At 49.7% G+C, this 12,580-nt stretch overlaps 1 protein-coding gene across 1 annotated transcript; it reads left to right on the forward strand.

Moving 5' to 3' along the window:
• Positions 1 to 7,215: 7,215 nt before the first annotated feature.
• Positions 7,216 to 9,401, forward strand: CAMP (cathelicidin antimicrobial peptide). Its single transcript, XM_019416664.2, has 4 exons — positions 7,216 to 7,442; positions 8,319 to 8,426; positions 8,564 to 8,635; positions 9,203 to 9,401. Exons 1-4 carry the CDS (start codon positions 7,245 to 7,247, stop codon positions 9,338 to 9,340), a joined length of 516 nt encoding a protein of 171 aa, XP_019272209.1. The 5' UTR covers positions 7,216 to 7,244; the 3' UTR covers positions 9,341 to 9,401.
• The last annotated feature ends 3,179 nt before the right edge of the window (positions 9,402 to 12,580 follow it).

Consider the following 12,580-nt stretch of genomic DNA (forward strand, 5'->3'; position numbering starts at 1 on the left):
TTTGTTTCTTTCTTTCTTTCTTTCTTTCTTTCTTTCTTTCTTTCTTTCATTTTTAATTTTTTAGGTCTATTTATTTATTTTGAGAGACGGCGAGAGAGAGAATTCCAATCAGGCTTCTCACCATCAGCACAGAGCCCAATTCGAGGCTCGAACTCATGAACCGTGAGATCATGGCCTGAGTTGAAATCAAGAGTCTTATGGTTAACCAACTGAGTCACCCAGGTGTCCCTCTTTTTTTCTTTCTTTCTTTCTTTCTTTCTTTCTTTCTTTCTTTCTTTTTCTTTTCTTTTCTTTTCTTTTCTTTTCTTTTCTTTTCTTTTCTTTTCTTTTCTTTCTTCCAATTAGTTAACATACAGTATGATATTAGTTATTAGTATAATATGGTGATTCAACATTTCCATACATCACCTGCTCATCCCAAGTGCATTCCTTTAATGTTTATTTATTTTTGAGAGAGAGAGAGAGAGAGAGAGAGAGAGAGCATGAATGGGGAGGGGCAGAGAGAGAGACACACACACACAGAATCCAAAGCAGGCTCCAGGCTCTGTGCTGTTAGCACAGAGCCTGATGCGGGGCTCAAACTTGCAAACTGTGAGATCATGACCTGAACCGAAGTTGGATGTTTAACCAACTGAGCCACCCCGGTGCCCCCACTGAATAATTTTCTGATGTGCCTTCTTTTAGTATCTTAACACTGCTCTATTTTTCAGACTAAGCAATTCACAGAATCTAGCAAGTGTATCAACCAAAACAGTTCTTCAAACATTTTATACCATTTATAGCACGTTACAGGAGTTGGTTTGAATATTTTGAAGACTTACGTGCAATTTTACTAGATCTGCTTTTATTTCTCTTTATAATCCATTTGAGCAGACATGGAAACATAATCTATTTTTTTTAAGTTTTATTTATTTTGAGAGAGAGGGAGAGAGAAGGAGAGAGAGCATGAGCAGGGGAGAGACAGAAGGAGAGAGACAATCCCAAGCAGGCTCTGCACCATCAGTGCAGAGCCCCATGTGGAACTTGAACTCACAAACTGTGAGATCATGACCTGAGCCGAAACCAAGAGTCAGGTGCTTAACTGCTTAACCTACTGAGCCCCTGGTGCCCCAGAAACATAATCTAGAATGGTGAACCTGAAAGAGGGAGACAGAGAGAGGGAGGCTGAGGACACAGGGAAGGTTGGGGTCCCTGGAGGCCTGGCCCCTCTAACATTCTCAGACCCCATGACTCCACTCCTCCCCTCATCCCACAGCGTGACATGATATATGTTTGGGACAAGTCAGTAAATTTAGTCAACTGTGTGAATGGTTCATTTAGAAAATTAAAGTTTGGTCATTGACTCTAAGAGATTTTTTTTCTCCATTTGAATTTCTTTAAGTGTCCCTGATATCCCTCATGCCGTGAAATGTCCTAGCAAGGCTGTTCTGTCCTCGGCTCCCTTGGTGTTTGGGAATCCCCCCACTCCCTCAACCTTCTGACCCATCTACCTTCTCTGCCCTGCTCAGACTTCAAACAAGCCCTGTTTCCTGCTCTGAGTCCCCACTGAGTCTCTTGAGGACCATGGTTCCCTCCCCCCCTGCCCCATCACTGCTTCCAACACTTACTGTTCCCCTCTTGTCTCTTCACATGGCCCCTACTGGCCATTATGCCTTTGCCCAGGCTGTGTCCCTGGTCCTGGAGCTCTCTCTTTGAGTTCAGGATTACTCCCTCTGAGGTTCTTCCCCTGATGCTGTGGGCCTCTATAACTCTCTGGGGTAAAGGATAAAGAATAAAGCATCAACAGTAAGACCAGTTAGGGACAGTTTGTGTACTTTGGACCCCCAGGGAGTGGCTGGGAGAATTCCTTCTGGACCATTGGCAATTAAGGAGGGCATCTTGGGGAGGTGTGATTTTGGCTGACCTTGAGAGATGGACTGAGTTTAAATATGCTGTGGGGTGAACCAAGGACACGCAGGAAGGGCAGAGGCGAGGCCTTAGCAAGGTTTACAGGTAGAGAAGCCAGTGTAGTGTTTCAAAATTTAGGGCCTTTATATGTAGGTGGGAAGAATAGGAAGTGAGGAGGGTGAAGAGGTTGGCACATGATGGACAACACTGAATGCCTGGCTAGAGGGCTAGACTTCGCCCCTGTGGTCCTGGGCTAGGGAGGTGACATGTGTAGTTCCACTCTTAATACTGTGCTCCTGGCAAACATTAAGAATCAATTAGAGGTACACCTGGAAGGTTCAGTCTGTAGAGCATGCAACTCTTGATCTCGGAATTGTGAGTTTGAGCCCCACGTTGGGTGATGAGATTACTTAAAAATAAATCTTAGGGACGCCTGGGTGGCTCAGTTGGTTAAGCGTCCGACTTCGGCTCAGGTCATGATCTCACGGTCTGTGGGTTCGAGCCCTGCATCGGGCTCTGTGCTGACAGCTCAGAGCCTGGAGCCTGCTTCCGATTCTGTGTCTCCCTCTCTCTCTGCCCCTCCCCTGCTCATGCTCTGTCTCTCTCTGTCGCAAAAATAAATAAAAACATTAAAAAAAATCTTAAAAACAACAAATTTAAAAAAAGAGTCAATTAGAATTACTTGTAATAACCAAAAAGTAGAAACAACTCAAATGTCCATCAATTGATATGTGGGTAAACAAAACGTGGTATAACCATAGAATGGAATATTATTTGGCTGTAGAAATGAAGTGTCGATACCACACTATGGATGAACCTTGAAAACATCATGCTAAATGAAAGAAACCAAACTGTTTATATGGAATGTTGAGAATAGGAAAATCCATAGAGACAGACAGTAAATTAGTGGTTGCCTAGGGCCGAGGGTGCAGCTTGGGGTGAAATGGGGAGTGACTGCCAACAGGGGGTTTCTTCTGGGGATAATGAAGATGTTTTAAAATGGACTGTGGTGGGGCGCCTGGGTGGCTCAGTCAGTTGAGCGTCTCACTTCGGCTCAGGTCATGATCTCACAGTGAGTTTGAGCCCCGCATCAGGCTCTTTGCTGTCAGCGTGGAGCCTGCTTCAGACACTGTGTCCCCCTCTCTCTCTGCCCCTCCCTTACTTGCGCTCTCTCTCTCAAAAAAAAAAAATTAAAATAATGAAACTAAATAAAATTGTGGTGATGGCTACACAACTCTGTGAATGTAGTAAAAATCACTATAATGATTTACGCTTTAAATGGGTGAACTGTGTGGCATGTCGGTTACAGCTCACTAAAACTCTTACAAAAAGAGAGTTGATTTGGGAGCAGATGCCTGCTTTCCAATCCCTACAGCCACAGGCAGCGGGTGAGAGTTACAGGTGCATGCTGCCCTGCCCGCAGGAGAGAGGGAAGACTGGTCATGGGCCAGTCCTGACTTCAGTGACGTCACTCTGGGGGGTTCTGTGGGGGGGGGGGCTGGAAGGGAAGGCTGAAAGAGGGGACTGTCTTCTCTCCTGCTCTTGCAATGTCCCCAGCCACCTTGAGGCACAGAAGTGTTGGAGCTGCACAGGGTTTATGGATCACTGACAAGGGAAGAGGCTAGGAATGGGGAATGGCCCAGGGTAAGGTCACCTGGCAAGAAGGAGGGGCTGCCCAGGTCAGAAGCGGGAGGTCTCATCTTCCCAATTGGCAGCAAATGTGCGGACGGAAATCTGATTTTACAAGGGTCCCTGGCCAGGGTGGATATTCCTGCACAGGACAGGGTGTGATTGCTTACAGCTGCCTTGGCCTCTCCCAGGAGGACACATGCTTTGATTGGACACTTCCTGCCCCCCTTCCCCTTGCAACCACCACCGGGGAAAGACAGATGGGCCCTGGGAGCTGACATCTAGGCAATATCTGGGTCTCCCCCTGGACAGAGCCTCCACCTCCCTGGACACCATGCCCCAGGACCCTCTTGGGAGGGTCCCCAAGGAAACAAGGGCATATTTGCTAGAAATTACCTATCAACCACCCCATGCTGTGTATTTTTTTGTTTTTGTTTTTTTTAATTAAAAATTTTTTTATGTTTATTCATTTTTGAAAGAGAGAGACAGAGTACAAGCAGGGGTGGGGTGGAGAGAGGTGGGGGACACAGAATCTGAAGCAGGATCTGGGCTCTGAGCTGTCAGCACAGAGCCCGACGCGGGGCTCCAACTCACGAACCACGAGATTATGACCTGAGCTGAAGTCGGATGCTCAACCAACTGAGCCACCCAGGCGCCCCTAGTTTTTTGGGTTTTTTTGACAAATGTTTTCTGAACCTGGCTCAGGACCTGCTGGCTGCTGGACTCCTTTGAGCGCAGAGCCCGGTGCTGAGTCCTGAGAGGAGACTCAAAGAAGAAATGGGTCCTATCCCCTGGGGAACCTGTGGGCTGAAGGGAATAGAGAGTCTTGTCCTCTGTGGGACAAACTTGTCACATTTGCAAAGCCCTTGCCTGGGAGGAGGTATAGCCTCACCACAGGGAGGCTGGACAGAAGGGATGACTTGGGGAGTCCCAGTCTGAGGAGGCAGCTCAGGACTTCATGACTATCCTGGGAACTAGCCTGAGACTAAAGGTAAGGGTGGTGGGTTGCCTCCCACCCTGGTATTGGGTGTGGGGTGCATTGTAGAGGATGCCGACTGGGGGTGATATTGGGACAGACCTCCTGGGGAGGCTGACTCTGAGTGGAAATGTGACAGGAGCCTGGGGCAGTGGGCGGTGTTGTTGGCAAAGAGGGCACAGCTCCCAGACTTGCATGTGTGCATGTATCTGTTGGGGGACAGTTGAACTAGAGTCATTGCAGAGCAAGGAGACTTGACCCTGACCTCACTCACAGAAGTGCCCTGGGAGCACAGGACTTGACAGTAAACATGCACTTTTGCACCCACTGTCACGTGTGCCCCCATGCGGGCAGTGCAGGGCATGTAATCCCCATCCTAAAGACGTGGCCCAGGAAAACAAAGTAACTTGCTCAAAGTCACACAGCTAGGAAATGATGCCAGGTCTCCTGGCAGTACAGTCCTTCAGGTGAGAGAAAGGCGCACAATGGGAATTGTGGAGTCTGGGCAGAACTGCTATAAAGGCCCTGATGTGAAGCCCTGCTTGACCAAGAGGCCAGTGGGGCAATAGCTGGACTGTGAAACTAGGTTGCACAGAAGCCCGTTTCTCCTTCCTTTTCCCAAGGCTGAGTGTGCAACCAGCAGCATTCATCCAGGCTGCCACCTTCCGAGGTGCCCCACCCAAGTCCCCAAGAGTCCTACGGACCAACTGGAGCCAAGAGCCACCCCAGGCCTCACAGCCTCATGGCTGTTCCACAGGAGAGCTGGGACTAGCGTTTGCCTCATGGCCTCTGGACCCATCCATCTCTTTGGCTAATCACTTCTCCCAGCTATGCTTTCTCCACACCCGTCCCCCTCCCAGAATGGGCCACCCCAGCCTGGTGTCTCAACCAGAGCACTGGACAGGGAGTCATTTGGGGTCAATTCAGAGGAGACTTCCTGGAGGAAGCAAAGAGGAGGAGGTTGCTGTGTCTGGTGGGAGGTCAGGGAAGTCTTCACAAGGTGAAGAGTGTGCCAAGCATCAGGTGCAGAGGTAGAGAAAGAGAAGGAGGCTCAGAGGGGTCTGAGCAGTTGGAGTCTATATGGCTTCCTGGTGCCTGGGATGTGCAGGAATGATCACACTTCAGAGGAGAGAAGATGATGGTAGGAACCAGAACAGGGGTATGTGTGTCGGGGGGGATCAGAAGGGAGTATCCCCAGGAGAAGGAGCAGGTGGGGCACTCCCCAAGCTTTCATCTCAAGGTTCATGCGGTGGCACTGAGCAAAACAGCAGACCAGGTGGCCCTGGGGACAACCAGGGGTGTTCATGGGAGTCTTGAATTCAGAGATGCAGACAAGGTCTGTCTGTGACAACTGGTGCCCTGAGAGGGGTGTCTCCAGGGAGGTGTGAGGGCTGGAAACAGAAGCATCCCAGGATACAACTCTGCAAGCCCTCATGTTAAGAGGAGGGGCTTTGGAGGAGACTGAGAAGGAGCACCAAGGAGGTGGGAGGGCAACCAGGAGAGTGGCATCAGGGGACAATGGAGCAAGGGTCATTAGTGCCTGCATAGGTAAAGCTAAGGCTTGAGAGTAACCACCGCATCCAGCGAGGTCTGGTCAGCTTGCAGTGGCCCTGAGTGTGAGAGAGAGTGAAGAAGTGGGTGAGGGAATGACCTTTTCCCAGGCTCAGGTGGTGAGGAGCCAGGGCAACAGGCCACATCTGATGGTGGCTGGGGCCATTTTTAGACTGAGAAACGCAGCAGAAAAGAACCCAGGAAAAGGAGACAGACAGAGCTGAGCGCCTGAACTGGTTGAGGGCTGGGTCCAGAGAATAGGATGTTGTGGCCTTGAAGGTCTCCCTTAGAACTGACTGGGTGGACCACCTCACACTAGCCAGAGTGGCTAAAATTAACAACTCAGGAAATAGCTGATGTTGGCAAGGATGTGGAGAAAGCGGAACCCTCTTGTACTGTTGGTGGGAATGCACCAGTGGAGCAGCCACTCTGGAAAACAGTGTGGAGGTTCCTCAAAAAATTAAAGATTGAATTACCCTACAACCCAGCAATAGCACTACTAGGAATTTATCCAAATGATAAATTTGGATATATTTATATATCTCAGCAGTGAGAATGAAATCTTGCCATTTGCAACCACATGGATGGAACTGGAGGGTATTATGCTAAGTGAAATACGTCAGTCAGAGAAAGACAGATACCATATGTTTTCACTCATATGTGGAAGTTGAGAAACTTAACAGAAGACCATGGGGGAAGGGAAAGGACTGACTGGGTGGGTCAGGCTCTAGATGAGGGGTGGTTACTATTATTCATTCATCAAACATTAGCTGAGTGCCTACTGAGTGCTAGGCAGTGCCTAGAGCTGGAGATTGAATGGTGAATACACTATATTACCCTGATTCCTGAGGAGGCCATCTGGGGAGAAGGATGTAGGTGCCTGTCTTCCTTTCTCTTCTGGAGGACTCAACTCTCTTGAGCAACCCTGGCAATGACCTGCCTCTGTGGGTCCCAGGAGAGGCCAAGACATTGTCAGGGAGATGGAGAAACTATTTCTTTAGTTGCACATAAGGTGGACTTTGCCCACTGCCCAGCAAGCCCTGTGAGGCAACAGCAGTAGGTGTGAGGCAAGCCTGAGCCCACATCCGGGCAGGCGGCTGTGATGGGCGGGTCAGGAAGGCTCCTGGTTGGATCTTTGCATCAGGCCCAGGCTGGGCATAAAGGAGGGACTTGCAGGTGGGGAGGAAGCCTACTGGGGACCATGGAGACCCAGAGGGACAGCCCTTCCTTGGGGCGGTGGTCACTGTTGCTACTGCTGTTGGGCCTGGTTATCACTCCGGCCACCCCCCAGACCCTTAGCTACGAGGAAGCTGTGCTCCGTGCTGTGGATGGCTTCAACCAGCGGTCCTCAGAGAAGAATCTCTACCGTCTCTTTCAGCAGGACTCACAGCCCGAGGGAGTGAGTCGAGGAGGGGATGGAGGGGAGGGAGGTTCTGCTCTAGCCAGTCTTGGCCATACTGTCCCTCCCATTGTTAACATTTTGTTCATGTCAGGAACCCCCCTCCCTTAAGTGTGATCGTACCTCTTTCAGGAGACCTTCCCAGAGCTGTTACCCCCATCAGCGCGAGTGCTTCTTGTCTTAGAATCTCTGCTTCTTGCCTTAGAATCTCTATTATGTTGGGGCACCTGGGTGGCTCCGTCGGTTAAGCATCCAACTTTGGCTGAAGTCATGATCTCATAGTTCGTGGGTTCGAGCCCCGCATCAGGCTCTGTGCTGACAGCTCAGAGCCTGGAGCCTGCCTCAGATTCTGGGTATTCCTCTCACTCTGCCACTCTCCTGCTCATGCTCTGTCTCTCTGTCTCTCAAAAATAAACATTTAAAAAATTAAAAAAAAAAAAAAGTATCTCTACTGTGTGAAGAGGTGCCCCCCACCCTTACTCTCTCCCATTCAGGCTTCTGGAAGTTCCAGGGACAAAAGTGGGGTTACTGGCCCTGGGATGTGACTTCCCTGGAATGGCTCTGCTCAGCCTTGAGATTCCAGTGGCAATGTTTTGTCCCCAGGAGGCCCCTGCTTTCCCTTGGCTCCCTAAGGGGGAGGTGCTATTCATTAGAGCTTTCCTGAGGTCCTCTCCTGCTCTCTCAGCTTGGTGAGGGCAGGAATGGGCTTTGTCATCCTCACCTCCATACCTTAGCACAGAGCCAGTGTCAGGCACATAGCAGGGGCTGTTGTAAGGCTACCCTCTTCGCTGGGTGGCTCGGGATGGGGCAGGGAGACAGATTAGTGAAGGAAATCATGAGCCTGAGTCTGGTCTTCCTGCTTGCTTCCCTGACCAGGACGGGGATCCAAACACCCCGAAGCCTGTGAGTTTCAAAGTGAAGGAGACTGTGTGCCCCAAGACGACACAGAGGCCACTGGAGCAGTGTGATTTCAAGGACGATGGGGTGAGGCTGGGGGCTCTGGCAGAAGCCCCCAAATGAGCTGAACAAGAGGCCTCCTGGGAATATTTCCAGGCACTGGGGTGAGGCTGGGAGGTTATGGCGTAGGGGTTCCAATTTGACCTGGAGCCTCCTCTTCTCAGCTGGTGAAGCAGTGTGAAGGGACAGTCATCCTGGACCAGAACAGGGGCTACTTTGACATCAACTGTGATGCGGTGAGTGGCTCCCTGTAGGTTGCAGGGGTTGATGGGGTGGTGGTACATAGAACATCCTATGGGCCAATTAACCACTGTCCCATCCAGGGCACAGAAAGTCCCTCCTAGCCTGGGCTTCTTCCTCAACCTGGGCCTCATCTCCAGGACCTCACAGGCTCTGTGATCCCTTAGTACAGGCTCTCAAAGTGTGGCCGTGAGAACTCGGTAATTTATTAGCAATGCAACTTCTCAGGCCCCATGCAGATCTGCAGAGTCAGATTCTGGGGTGGGGCCCAGCAATATGTAGTTTAACAAACTCCAGGGGATTCTGACTCCTGATAAAGCTTGAGAACCACTTAGAGTAATACGCTTTCAGCTGTGAGACCCTGGGAAGCCCCTTGCTATCTCTGGGCTTCAGTTTCCTCATCTGTTTGTGGGTGTGGCGATTCAATCAACTACATACTCCAAAGGTTACAGCCAGAGGATGAACTGGGATGGCCCAAGAAGGGGGGTGTCTAGGAGGGGAGGGGTCTTGTCTTGACCCTGGGTCCAGCCCCCACAAAGAAACTGCTTCCTTCTGATGCACAGATTCTACAAGTCAGCAAATTGGGCCAGCTGGGTGAGCTCATCCAACGAGGTGGGCAGAAGATTGGTGAGAAGATTCAGAAAATTGGCGAGAGAATCCGTGACTTTTTTAGCAATCTTCGCCCCAGGCAAGAGGCCTAAGGGTCTGCTTTTCCCTGGCTCAGGCTTCCGGACCCTGCAAAATAAATTTTTGTGAAAGCAACTTCCTCAAGTCTTCAATTGTACTTTTCTGTCTCCTCCCACTTACCATGACTTGAATCCTGAATTCTGGGAGGACGTGTGTGTGTGTGTGTGTGTGTGTGTCCATGCAAAACACAAAGGTGGAGCAGCTATTTCACCCAGAAGGGCACGGGGTGAGGTGGCAGGTCCAGGAAAAGTGGCTCCATTCTCAGGGTCCTTCTCCCATGCCCATCACATGCTTCCCACCAGCCTCGTTGAACACCCAGTGTGACTTAAGGAGATCTACCCTGTGTGCAGTGGTAGTGTGGATGTGCAGAGCTGTTCCTACTCCTATGGAGGTGAAAGCCACTTTGTTAAACACAGAGACACAGGTCAGTCTCATGGCTGGCTGGGTTCTAAGGCCAGCCTGCTGGTACATTTCCCATCAAGTTCCAGTTCCCTTCCAACATCTTAACTCGGGAAAAGCCCACCACTTCTGGCATCTCCTCTGGCGTGGGAAAACTCACTGTTTCTTTAGCTGGGCAGCAGATTTAAGTTGTGGGCTTGTGTTTAGCGATCAAATAGCACCAACATTTTGTACCATTCAAAGCAAGAGTCTTGCTCAGGGGGCTGAAGAGCTCTGGCTAGGAGAGACAAGCAGGGTGACACACTCTGTTGCATTGGGTGTTTCAGACAACGTCCGTGTCTTGCCCACTTGCCATTCTGTAGCTGACCCGAAGCACCTGCGGCTCTTTGCTAAGGGCAGCCTGGAAGTACTTGGGAGTAGGCATTCCAGGGAGCAGCCTCAACCAACAATTGGTGGGAGTGGTGGAAACATATTTTCTCTTCCTCACTCCGTGGGTGGGCCCACGCCAAGATGTGTTACACATCTCCCAGGTCCCCAGCTGGTTGTGCCCCTGCAATGACCTGTTCATGAACACCCCCTCTTCTGTCTTCTCTTCCTGCCCCGTCTCACTTCCTTACACTCCCGCTGCTGCTCTCTGTGTTTGTCTCCCAAATAAACTACTTCCACTTGCATCCTTGTCTTAGATCTGCTTCCGGGCCAACCTAAAATAAGACACAGACATCCAGCTCTGAGAGCAACAGGAGGCAGGATATCACATAGCATTTACTGTGTTATCTGTCATGCTTGCTTCTTCTTGGTGCGCAGGTCACACTAAGGTTTTCTGCTTTCAGTGGCTCCCACCTTCCACAGTGTGACCATATCAAGTGGGCTCCACTGGACTTTCCCTTCTGTGACAGCTGCTATTCATAAATTACTGAATTCCCTGTACCAGTTGTGGGCCATTGTTCTTATCACCCTGGAAGCCAGTTAACTGTCTCAGTGATGGGACATGGACTACTCTGATTACAAGGATCTGAAAAGGCTCTCGCTTTAGGAAATGGGTTTTCTGCTTCTACCAAAGGTGTCCATCTTTGTGTGCATTATTTAGTTTTAAAAATTTTCTCAATATTTTATTTAAAAACTAGTTAAACAGGGGCACCTCGCTGGGTCAAGTGGTAGAGCATGTGACTCTTGATCTCAGAGTTGAGTTCAAGCCCCACATTGGGTGTAGAGCTCACTAAAAAAAAAAAAAAAAAAAAAAAAAAAAATATATATATATATATATATATGTATAATATATATAGTGAATATAAAATATGAAAAATATATAGTAAAATAAAATAAAAAATTAAAAAGTAGTTAAACATACAGAACGATTGAAATAATTGTATAGTGAACATGTACTCATCTGTTAGAATCTACAATCACTATTTTACTTTAATTACTTTTGTAGTTGCTTTAGAGTCAATCCTCTGGCAGTTCCTTGGATGGTCTTTGCTCCTTGTGGCTGGTTTTGGGGTAAAAGCAGAGAACAGGAGCCGCACTTTGAGCCTGGTCCTTTTGGGGGAGGATGGCCCCCACAGATGTTTGCGATGAGAGAAACTACCCAAAAGAGACAAGATCAGAACATCTGGTGACTTTGACCTGTGCTGGTCACTGAGGCTGTGGGCTCCTGCCTCCAGAACGCATAGTAGGCACTCAAGAAATGGCAGTCCCTCCCTTCCCTTGAGGGGAGAGGTTTGGCTGATGGGTAACCTGTGTTTTCTGGTGATTCCAAGGACAACTTGGGTGACTCCAGACTGGAATGTCCTTAAACATGAGGCAGAGGAAACGTGTTGTCTAGCTGTGGTCTCATGGTGAAAATCACTGATAGGAGCTCAGTGTCTGGGGCCACATTCCCTGGAGCAGCCTCAGAACACACAGCAGGTGAGGGTCAAAAACTGGTGCCTCGTGACCAGCCAGAGGCCTCCCGTGAGCAGAGATGAGGGGGGTCCAGCTGGTCAGCATCTGCTCACCTGGGCCTCAAAGTCATTGTGTTGCTCCAGAGATAAGCAAGACTCTCTATTTGTGATCTCATTGTCAGTTTGGGGATTTTTGCTTGTTTTTGTTTTTAAAGCTCTTGATTGGTATAAGGGCCTCTGAGCAACGAAATGGATCAGTAGTGTGGGTACTGAAATGTTTCCTTGGGTCTATATTATCCTCTTGCTGCTTGTAGACATATTGTTTGTCACCGTAACGTCCCTGTAATAAGAGCTTCAGCCTCAGACCACGTGGGCTCATGGCTTTTATGAGATGAGGGTGATTGAGCAGAGCTCCGTGGGGCAGGGGGGCATTTCCCCCTTTTCCACATGTTGCAGCCGGTCAGCCTGATGGTTTTCGTGACCACCAATGGTCTTCCACACTCACAAAGGCCTTTGTGGCATTTGAAAGACACCGAGCGCCTGTTTCTATTTTGGCCAGATCCTGTTTCCAGGGATGAGGACATGTACATCAGTGTGGTTCTGAGGGGATCTGTGGTCTGGTTATAGTACATCACCCTGCGGCTGTTCTGGGGCCCACGGGTAGGTCTGGCTAACCACCTCAGGAGCCTGGGGTACTGCATCCTTGACTTGGGGCAGAAAACCGAGCCTGTGGGATCCAGAAGAAAAACCTGAGCTGAAAAAGCAACCCAAGCAAGCTGTTGGTCTGCAGGGGGATAGGCCAGGAGGAGAATCCCTGTAGGAGGACCGGGGTGGGCTGGACAGCTGAACCAGACGTGGTGGTTTCACGAGGAGCCAGAAGGAATTTCCTCAAGCTGAACCTGCAGCCCCTTGGGCTTCTTCCAGGGCCGTCTGCAACCTTGGTCAAGAGCAGGGAGAGGGCACTTGGAAGCCTCA

This window comes from Panthera pardus, unplaced genomic scaffold, assembly GCF_024362965.1.
Source record: "Panthera pardus isolate Hobbes unplaced genomic scaffold, ASM2436296v1 HiC_scaffold_8, whole genome shotgun sequence".
In the NCBI taxonomy this organism is placed as follows: domain Eukaryota; kingdom Metazoa; phylum Chordata; class Mammalia; order Carnivora; family Felidae; genus Panthera; species Panthera pardus.